Here is a 10797-nt window from a genome sequence, read left to right as displayed (position 1 = left end):
GCTGTAAATCCAGCACCATGCTCAAATTCTAGCTGTGAAAACAATATGTGTCCTACTGAATAAGTTCAATAAGTAAACCTTTATTCAAATCCAGTGAACTCCAGTGATCTGAAAGTCTCCATGGTGAATGAATTTGTGTGTAAGATAGTGAACAAGACGTCTTGAATATTTCCAGAGGGTGAAGTTGTGCTGCCATAAAAACATGATTTTAACAACCTGAAAATGAACAAAGCAGGAAGATAGTTAAAAGTGTTGAAGTCTTAATGTTCTGGAATAATTTAAATATCAAAGTAGCTATATAGCGCCCATGTAACCTGGAAAAATCCCTGAAGATTTAATTGCCTAACACTATATAAAAGAAATATTTAAAATGTGCTTTACGCAGTGATAGTAATATCAATCCAATTACAAAATATCCATTAATAGAACATGTCGGCACAGAAGCGTGGTTGTTAGCACTGATGCCTCACAGTAAGAAGGTTCTGAGTTCTGTCCCTGTGGGTTTCTATCAGGTGCTCCAGCTTCCTCTCAGAGGCCAGTCTAATCTGCCTTTAAAAAGTACTATCAGCAAAATGTATCTAAAGCATTGAAAGTAAGTTATTTTTCTGCAGGAAAATCGCCCCTTGTTATCATAATGTAAGAATCTGTTGGGTCTGCTACATTTAGCCCAATGATTCCCAACCAAGGTGTCAGGCCCCTCCAAACAATCACAAGATAAAACTTCCCCTTTCAGCCTCGAGCATCAGAGAGGTTAAGGGGGTAAAGTTTGTTTGTTTGTTTTATTTTGAGGAATTACTAACAACTCCTATCTGAAATGTGTCATGGACAATGTTTTTCTGTGAGTAATCACAAAACAAAAACAATGGCCATGAATTTTGCTTTTGTAATCTTATATGTTTTTATGTACAAATCTTAATCTTAAATGCGACTAGTTTCTGTATCTGTAAAATGAACACAGTGGAGTATAAAGTACAATATATCCATATGACTTGTAGTTAAGTAAAAGTATAAACTTACTTTACGCCACTGTATTTTGTTAATAATACTCGTGCTTTGTAATTTGATATGATGCCAAAGGACGTGGACACTTCCTCTGTCACTGTTGTTAGTTTTACCTCAGAGAAATACAGACATGACATGACTTAGACTCTGGTGCCCCCTGCTGGAAATCTCTCTCAAATACATTCTGTTCAGAGATAGCTATCTGGAGTTTTATGAGTCCTACAAATCAGTCTTACACTTGAAGTAAACCAACAGCAGCACTGTTTCATTAAATATACCACACACCAGCTATTCTAAACTGGCGCAGAGTTTATTACGCAGATATGTTTTGCAAACCTAAGCCTTGTGACTGCTCTCTTTTTATAGTGGTGTGTGTTTCGGAACATTATATTTCCCTATTTTAAAACAGGGGGATCCTGTAGCTCTGCGCGGTTTATGACAGAGTCGGAACTTTGCCAGTCCCAGCAGGAGTCGGCTTCTTCCCTCTTGTTCCTGGTGTTGTTCCCTGACGCTCCCTCCCCTTTCCCGGCTCCTCCTCTGTCGGGCTCCTCGGTCCATCGAGCGATCTTCCTAAACTTTCCGTTTCAAAGCTTCCTGAAGCTTCGCCACTCGATGCGGGGACGAGGGCGACAGCGGGAACAGATGGGGGACATGTGCAAGAAATGAAATATAAACGATGGTACTGATGACCGAGCAGGCGGACAGACCTCTGACCCCGTTATCCACACCGGAGCAACTTTTCAACAAGGATTCCCGAGGGAATCGCTCGACGTAAGTCCGGCTCAGATGGAGAGGAAGGGCCCGGGTCTGCTCTCCAAGTTGAGAGGAGGCGATTCAGGCCTAGTGCATTGTGGTTATTTGCATGCATAACCCACTTCAAATAATGCATTTGAATTAAAGGGCTCTTCTGGTTTTAAATGGATGAATTTGACGCGTACGTGGCACGGAATAGAACCGCATGGGGCTCATTAACATTTAGAAATCCCACATAACAAAACTTTCCATATAAAGTTCTTGATATGATTGATGATGACGGCCCGCTTTAGCTGTGTTGTGCAGTACTTGGAGAGATGTATGTGTTGTGTGTGTTGTTGTGATGTGGAGTCCTGTATCGCTCGCTCCTGCAAAGTGAATGTGTTATGACAAGCTTGACAAGTGTTTTCCAGGTGATTCATGCGCAGTGTCTTGTGTAATGTGTCCAGGTCTGAGGCGGAGAATGGAGGTGAGAGGGGACAGAGGAGGCGCGGGCGGTCACCTACACATCTCCACCTGTGTCTGGACACAGAGTCAGATCCCTCAGAGAGCAGGAAGAAAGCGGCTAGCATGAGGTGATGAAGGTTATATTGACCACTGCATGGCTGCTCATTAAAACCCACTGTTTATTATTAAGATAATTGCAAGTGTTTAGTAATGTAGAATATTTATTGGCAGTATAATGTCTCCTATGAAGACATATTATGTTACTACAGCTGTGTTTTACATTATTATTCATTATCTGTTAACACACCAGTCTTCACTCTAAACAGTTGATGAACATTTTATCTATTGACAGGAAAAACTCAAACTAAATATCCATCAGCACTAAGACAAACTGTATTTAGTGTATGTTCTTGATTGCAGGTTCAAATGCACACATTGCTAGTGCATCAACACAGGGTGAACTGACCATTTCTTGTCCTATGCATGTTCATATATATATATATATATATATAATGGCTCCTGGAATTAAACCGGATTTCTATTTATTTTATAAACAGGTTATCTAAAATGAATTCCTGACAGCATCAGTTAGAAAATGTTGCGGGGGCGTGATTGTTGAGAATCTTTTATGTTTATGCTGCGGAGGACTTGTTCAGAATTAAGCTGTAGTTTGGAGCTTTGTGTTTGCTAATAGTTTTAGAACTGAGATAAACGACATGTAACCAAGTCTTGTCCTTTTGACAAATCGCAGATAAATTATAAAGGTAAAATACTTTTGATAAATGAGGAATAGAACATTGTTAATATTTGCTGATCTTGTGTTGTGCTACACTTTCCTGAAAATTTAACTGGATTCATTTTTCTAAGTCAGCCTCAGGATCCTCTCAGCTGTAGCTCCTCACCTTCCCACCACAGCATACCACTGTAATGCCTCATAAGTACTGTATACCTGCATGGATAAAGTGCTGTTTACAGATTTTGCTGTTGCTGTGTAAGCAGCTCTTGCATAACCGCAGTTGACATCATGCAGAGCCACATGAAGGACATTTACTGTTGTCTAATACTATGTTCATTATGGGTCAATAGGAGCCAGTGTGCAGATCAGGTTTTATCATGAGTTTTAACTCTTATGAAGCTGTTGCTGTATCTGCTGTATCTCGCCTATCCTCAGGTGTTACCATGCTACTTAACCATAAACACTGACCTTTCATTTGTTAGGCTGAAACCTGTGGAGCAGCTCTCACCAATGCTGGGTCCAGGTGACTTTGAAACAAAATTTGAAAGGAAGAAATCGCAGCCCAGCCAGGTAGGGACACATTCTGATCAAACTATTTTCACCAAACCTTTCATAAATTGTGCAGTTTCTTCACAAAAAATGTCTGTTCTTTTTTTTTTCAGTTATCAAAAACAAATGCCCAGTATCATAAATTATTCAAGGAAGTCAGCAAAGATGAGTTACTCAAACAAAGTAAGTGTGAGACTATCTTTTAACTGGATGTGAGAAGCACAGAGATGTTAGATTGTTAAGACTAATGTGAGGTACTGTATGTGCCGACAGGTTACACTTGCGCCCTGCAGAAAGACATGTTATATCAGGGCAAAATGTTCGTCTCTGATAACTGGATCTGTTTTCACTCCAAAGTCTTTGGCAGAGATACCAAGGTACAACACTGGAACTGCTGACGTCATTACTAGCTGATGTTTTACGGCTGGATTCTGCCAAGATAATTTAAGATTAAAAAACACATTTTTCTCATCTTCAGATTTCAATCCCAGTGATGTCTGTGACATTTATCAAAAAAACTAAAACTGCATTATTGGTGCCAAACGCCCTCGTGATTGAAACTAGCAGTGACCAGGTAAGAAGACTGCTGAGACAGATCATTTTTCCCCATTTGACGTAACATGAAAGTGACTATGGATGACTGTTTTCCAGCACGTGTTTGTGTCCTTCCTCTCTCGAAACACCACCTACAAACTTCTGAAATCCATCTGCATTCATTTGGAGGTAGGTAACATTTTCTGTAAAGCGGTAATTTATCATGATAGGACTGAATATTTTCTAATCATATCTTTCACTGTAGTGTGAACAGAAGGTGAAATGAGAGCAGGTCTGAAACAGTTAGACAACGTCTAACAGAAAATTAAACAAATATGAAAAAATGTATTGTCTTGATCGACTGTTTGAGCGTAAATATGAAACACTTGCAGGTGGGAGGATTTGCCACTGTTCTCTGTTCTATATCACTTTTAATCCAATATCTTGAGGAAATTGTGATGGCTTTTTTCCACTACTTTCTGACATTTTACAATGTAAGCATTTAATTGATTAATCAGAAGAGTGATTGACAGATTAATCAATAGTTAAAATAATCATTAGAGTAACTGTAAAAGTGTGAACTTAAGCATTTATTACATAAAACTTTAAGTTTTTTTAAGTCATGTCCATTTGTCCAAAGTTTGAAAACTATCAGGTCGAAGTCATATTTGCGATTGATATTTCAACCATAAAATCATGTTTTATATAAAGCTGCTCTAATGACTATTTTTATAGTAACGATGGGTCAAATAACAAAATGTGTGATATGAAAGTTGTTCATGGTGATAAATCTAGAGAAAATGATAACTCCCCTCTGCAGTTTCCCTCAGCTTTACACAGCATTTTAGCATTTTTCAGCTGATTGTTTTGTTAAGAGATGTGATGAGCTGCTTGTGTTTCTGATGCCAGCAGAGAGACAAACTTAAGAACATTAAGGAAAGACCAGTCCTCTCTTTTTCAAAACACACACATAGCAAAGCCACTTCCACTGCAACCCTTGTAATCACCATGACCACTGTGCTGTGTGAATGAATGAACATAAACACAGCAACTGAATGGGGGCAGGCTCCTATTCAGAAAGACTGACTAGTTGCCTGGATGTCATTACAGTTATATAAGAACGTTCACAGACCACGGTCACTGTATATTACAGGGGGTTGAAAAACACAGGAACACAGATAATTAGGGGAATATAATAAAGCACAAAAATGCACAGTGCGGTTCTGTAAAGTAAAACCTCTGCAGCAAAAAAACAGTTCTGTGCACTACCCGCCCAGCATCAAACAGCAGACAGGAGTTAGCAACTAGCCGGGAAACATTCTGCTGCCCAAGTGGCCACAACAAGAAGAAACAATCAATTAATATTGCTTCAAAAAGAAAAAAATATTTTCTATTCTTTATATTCTGCATACTAAAATAGGTACACTGTCATTCCAGGTGGATAAGACTTGTAACAGCCCTGTTACGTCCTCCTGTGAAAGCAGCTTCAGAGTCAACTGCCCATCTTCACTTCCTCTGGTCAGTCAGGGGTCTGTCCGTCCATTTTATAGGATGTTTTTACTGGATGTATTTATTGTACATGAGGAGATTTTAAAAAAAAATATTTTCATTGTGACAAAAGCCAATAGAAATACCTTGCTCTCATGTCATACAATACCCACTCTGTATGTGGTATATCCATTTTATATGTGCGCTGCAGGACTTTTCTGGAGACTTCTCTGATCTGGATGGAGTTGTGCAGCAGAGACGGCAGGAGATGATGGAGAGCAGTAGCTCGGGGTCTCAGACTCCAGATTATGACAAAATAACCGGTGTGTGCTCCATCCTCATCCCCCTGTGTGTACTTCTTCCCTTTACAAAGCTGCTACATGCTTTAGTTAATCTACTGTACACATTTTATTTTCCCTCTCCTCAAGTGTGCTCAGGGTATCAGGTATCACTGTGGCTCAGACAGTCTTTAGTTTGCAAATAGCTGGAGTGAAGCCAAGTGAAAGTCGAGCCATCGAAGCTTTGCTTTTGGTTATCGTGAAGACAGTTGGCACGAAAACAGTGATGACCCTATTGAATAATGAAAGAAATCCTCAGCCTATTGTTTTTGTCATTCATAATATCGGGTCAGCTTTTTCCACTCACAAGTTAACACGGAGAACACGTTGATCTGTGAGGATGTTTGTGAATCTGTTAATATTTACTCAGGCTCGTTGAAGGCAGCCGGAGTCACAGGTTCTCTCTGTTTACTTGAGCAGACTTCACCGGACTCCCAGACACATTTCTAAGTGCGGTGAAGAGTGGGGAGGTTTCAGTCCACGCAGACATTCACCTCCAGACTCCAAGCCAAAAGCACGGACCTTCCCTCAAGAACGGTAGTTTATCAACTGGCTCTCTCTGAGTAAAGAGAAGCTTTGTCATTACTTCTGTGGTCTTGTGTTTTCAGAGTCTACCAGAAGGAATTCAGTATCAGTGGAAAGATCAGCTTGAAGCCAAGAGCAGTCAATGTATCAAGCATTTACTCAGTTGTATGTTTAAAGGAATACTTTGACAAATTTGCATGAAAAGACTGACACCACACTCATGTCTGTTTGGTACATATGAATCAAGGGCCAGTAACTGGTTAGCTTAGCTTAGCTTTAAGACTACACAGGAGGAAACAGTTAGCCTGGACAAAAAGGTAATAAAGGTAATAAAATCAGCCTATGAGCACCTCTAAAGCTCACAGATAAACAAATCAAATTATATCTTGTTTGTTGGCACTGCACCACCACCTGGAATCTTCTTGCCATGAGGTGACAGTGACACTGCTCCACCATGCCACCTCACAGCAAGAAGGTTCTGGGTTCGAGCCCTGGTTTGGGCTTTTCTGTGTGGAGTTTGCATGTTCTCCCTGTGCCTGCATGGGTTCTCTCCGGGTACTCCAACTTCCTCCCACAGTCCAAAGACAGGCAGGTTAACAGGTGACTCTAAATCGCCCCTAGGTGTGAATGTGAGTGTGAATGGTTGTTTGTCTATGTGTTGGCCCTGTGATGGACTGGCGATCTGTACAGGGTGTACCCCGCCTCTCGCTCAATGACAGCTGGGATAGGCTCCAGCCCCCCTGTGACCCTTAACGGATAAGCGGTATAAATAATGGATGGATGGATTTTGTTTGTTTAACCTGTACAAAAATAAGTATTACAATGCTCATTGTTTTTTACGTGGTTATATGCTTTGGACAGCAGCATTTCAAATATTGAGTTCCTTCCTTCATGTTCAGTTATTTGTTTGCAAATGTAAATCAGTTTAGTACAGTATTTCTTTAAATTCTGATCTTTTCTCCTGAGTGAAAGTTGAAGAAACCAGGTGGTTATCTGTGGTTTTAAACTTTTCCTTATGGTCAGAACATGACAAACACTTGGCAAACAGTGGGTCATTGCACAAATCTGAGGTTGAGAAACTATTATAATGATAAAATCTAACCTAACTAATCTAAAACCTAACTTGCACAATGCATACCTCTATGCCTCAGATATGTTTGGCAGTTTGAGATTCATTTCTCTATCTAAGCATGGCAATTCTTAGATAGAATGCAATATCATTTTATATTGCAATATAATTTTATATCCAATATAAAATGATATTGCAATAATTATCATTGTTGTTTTATCGTCCAGCCTTAATCTAGCATCCACCTGATGAATATTTCTCTTTCTTCTTTTATTTGTAGGGTCAGCCAAGCCAACCCGTGGAGTCACGCTAAAGGACAAATCCTCTCAGCCTATGTCGTTACACGCCATCCTCCTAATCTATTTGGTTTTGTGAGTGGCCTTTCATTATGTGGAATATGAGAAGCCAGAGCAGTCTGTGAAAAGTTTACTTCCATTATTTGGGCGTGGCATCAATTGTTTTGCCTGGTTAGTATTTGAATGTTCATCTTTCACTGTGTTTGTGTGTCTTAACAGAGTCAGTGTTCTCGTCTTGTCCTCCTGTTACATGGCTTTCAAGATTGTGGCTCTTGAGCATCGTTTGAACTCTTTGGTGTCCATGGGGGAACACATTCGAAATGAGTAAGAGCTTGAGCCACATTATGCTGAGAAGATTTAAATACTTTATTTTATATGTTGGTGCAACATCAGATGTTTTTTTTTTTTGTTGATGATTTAGTGTTAATCTTGTTGCAGAAATGCAGTGAGCCACAGGTCCCAGGATGAAGTGAATGCTGAGATCTATGGAGAACTGTCTACCAACCTGTTCAAACTAGAAAAGGTTTGTCCAGTTTTAATGAACTGCACAGCTAATATGTTCACTGAAATATCTTTTCCATTTTATGTTCAGTAGTACATATCATATATCAAAATGTTATGAACAGATTTCTGGAAAGGAAATTACACCTTTTAGTCAAACAGGGTGTGATCTCTCATTAAAGGGCCTGTAACTGATGGACAGAGAGATGTATCACTATCAAACATGGCTGTTAACACGAATGCATAGTGGCATGACAATATAATGGATAATTTACATAAAGGTCATAAAACTTTTAAATCCAAAGACAGGTATACTTTTAAAGATATCAGCTCTTTCATGTCCTTGCAGCTTGAGTTTGTTCCAGAGGCCTGAGCATAAAAGCTAAAAGCTGCCTCACCACATTTTTTTTCTGCACTTTGGAACATCGAAAAGACTCAAGCCAGAGAATTTCAGGTGTCTTTCCTGGTTCATACATTACAAGTTTATTCTCTTTCTTGCTGAGAGGTAAAGGAGAAAATTGACACCACTTGAACTCTGGACAAAGCCAGGCAAGCTCTATCCCCGTTTCCAGTCTTAATGCTAAGCTAAGCTAATCAGCTGCTAGTGGTAGCTTCATATTATGCATTCGGATACAGGTGATTATGGTATCCATCTTCTCATCTGATTCTCAGCAAGAAAGTGAATAAAAATAATTTATAAATTGTCAAAACATTCTTTTTAGTAGAATAAATCCTTTCATTTTTAAAACATTTATGAATGTCTTCACCTTAGTTAACAGTACTTTAATATGGTTTTATTGTGCATGTTCTCAGTTGTTCTATATTTTCGTCATCCTAGATTCAAAGAAACCTCCGCAAGCTACTTGAAGAGACTTAAAAGAAGACTGTTGTCTGTTTGCCTGCCCAGACAGAAGCTTTATCTTTTATTAGACATGTTGGCTGAACTGTGCAGATCAGCAGTTTTCAGGTTTGGTAATAGATCTGATGCCAAAGCATGGACAGCTCATACAGAAAACTTTTTTTTTTTTAACCGGTGTGAACTTTAACTTAAATAGTGCAATAAGAGCTTCTTTCCCCTTTCCACTCAGGACTATTTTCTCACTTTTTTAAAACAGAAAGCTGTGCTAGAGTGTAAACTGAAGCTGTGTGGTAGTGTGCCAGTGTTAGTGTTAGTTAAGCAGAAGTTTAAAGCACATGTGTAGTATTTATCTGAGAGCATTGATTTGGCTTTTCACAATAGTGGGATTTTTATCGAGGTATCAGGTCCAAAGGTCCTATTTCAATGTTTTCCAAACATTTCAGAAAAGGTCAACTTGTGCTGTAATTATGTTCTTTTGTTAGAATTAAGTTGCCAATAAATTATATTTATGTCATGTATATAAGTCACTCAGCAAGGGATGTTTGTATAGTGTGGTTATCTAAAGGCTAAAATTCACTGTACATTTGTGAATATAGTCTGGCTGCTTGGGCTTAGATGAGTAGAAGTTTAAGTGCAAATGAAAGCAGATCAGCTGAGTTTAATAGATGCCTTTATTGTAAATATGAATTTTTAACAAAAAATATTAACTTTGCTTCTTAAAGGCCCAATCTGTACTCATATGCATTAGAGGTTTATTCACTTTCATAATTGAAAAGCTTCTCAAATGAGCATGATTTAAAAATTTGTCCTGTTTTTATATTAATCAGCATCATAGGACATTTCCACTGTAACTTTGATTTTGCTACTGTCAAGTGCCATCAATCATTTCAGGAGCAATAGGAGCTTGTTTTCTGCTATGGTAGTGTGGTGACCCTTCTGTTTACATTTAGATCACATACTGTGCCTTTCCATGTTGCATTATAACTGCATCAGAGTCCTGAAATAAATGGCTCTCATACTCTTCTCTGAGAGTATTTTCATTTTAAACATTGAATGCAAACAAATGTGATATAATCACCTATGCAAAAACATGAACATATGTTGAAATAAAATGCAACCTAACCCAATGCAAAAGCCCAAATTTGTACATCAGCACCAGATACATGTGGTGTAATGGATCCTTATCTGTCAGCACAAAGACATGTCAAGCTTTGTAGAAGTATTAGCATTTTTTCAACTATACTACACTAGACTACACACACAATGAGTACTGTTTTTTGTTTTTTTTTAGAAAAAGATTAATTACATGCCTCGTTATTTTATGTTTTCTTGTTCATGTTCATGCATTATATTACATGGGTTACAATTTTCTGATAAGGCATCTTTAAAGTTTTCTATAGGCCATTTACAGTGGTCATCTTATCACTTATTAATAGAAAAACAACTTTTGGATCTTGCAGGCTGTGAAAAATCTTTGTCTTGTGTTTATCCTCCTCCAGCCTGTCACTTTCGTTATCTCTCAGATAACTCCGTAGTTCATCAGCACAAGCTCTGTTTGACTGAACCTGTGTTTGGAGACAGGCTGCAGAGAATCTGGACCAAAATCCATCTGTAAGCAACTTCTTAACATTTAGAACTGCAGACTTGATGGCTTATTAGAATAGAATAGAATGCCCTTTATTGTCATTATACTAAAAGTA

The 10797-nt window shown here is 38.6% G+C and overlaps 1 protein-coding gene across 2 annotated transcripts; it reads left to right on the top strand.

The window, feature by feature from the left end:
* Positions 1-1508: 1508 nt before the first annotated feature.
* On the top strand, positions 1509-10119 carry LOC108895457 (GRAM domain-containing protein 2B). Of its 2 annotated transcripts, XM_018694295.2 has the most exons (14): positions 1514-1773; positions 2205-2330; positions 3421-3508; positions 3601-3670; positions 3761-3864; positions 3966-4061; positions 4139-4210; positions 5459-5539; positions 5721-5832; positions 6268-6384; positions 7722-7812; positions 7957-8061; positions 8176-8260; positions 9077-10119. In XM_018694295.2, exons 1-14 carry the CDS (start codon positions 1679-1681, stop codon positions 9113-9115), a joined length of 1281 nt encoding a protein of 426 aa, XP_018549811.1. In that variant the 5' UTR covers positions 1514-1678; the 3' UTR covers positions 9116-10119. The 2 variants fall into 2 exon arrangements, with proteins under 2 accessions (XP_018549812.1, XP_018549811.1); XM_018694296.2 differs by lacking the exon at positions 6268-6384 and having other exon boundaries at positions 1509-1773.
* The last annotated feature ends 678 nt before the right edge of the window (positions 10120-10797 follow it).

This window comes from Lates calcarifer, linkage group LG9, assembly GCF_001640805.2.
Source record: "Lates calcarifer isolate ASB-BC8 linkage group LG9, TLL_Latcal_v3, whole genome shotgun sequence".
NCBI lineage: Eukaryota > Metazoa > Chordata > Actinopteri > Centropomidae > Lates > Lates calcarifer.
Note: the sequence above shows the minus strand (reverse complement) of the source record. Positions and strands in the feature narration are given on the sequence as shown.

Coding starts and splice junctions, on each gene's coding strand:
- LOC108895457 (XM_018694295.2), top strand. CDS start 1,679: ATGGTACTGATGACCGAGCAGGCGGACAGACCTCTGACCCCGTTATCC. Junction 5,540..5,720: donor GCCCATCTTCACTTCCTCTG/GTCAGTCAGGGG, acceptor TGTGCGCTGCAG/GACTTTTCTGGAGACTTCTC. Junction 8,062..8,175: donor GGGGAACACATTCGAAATGA/GTAAGAGCTTGA, acceptor ATCTTGTTGCAG/AAATGCAGTGAGCCACAGGT.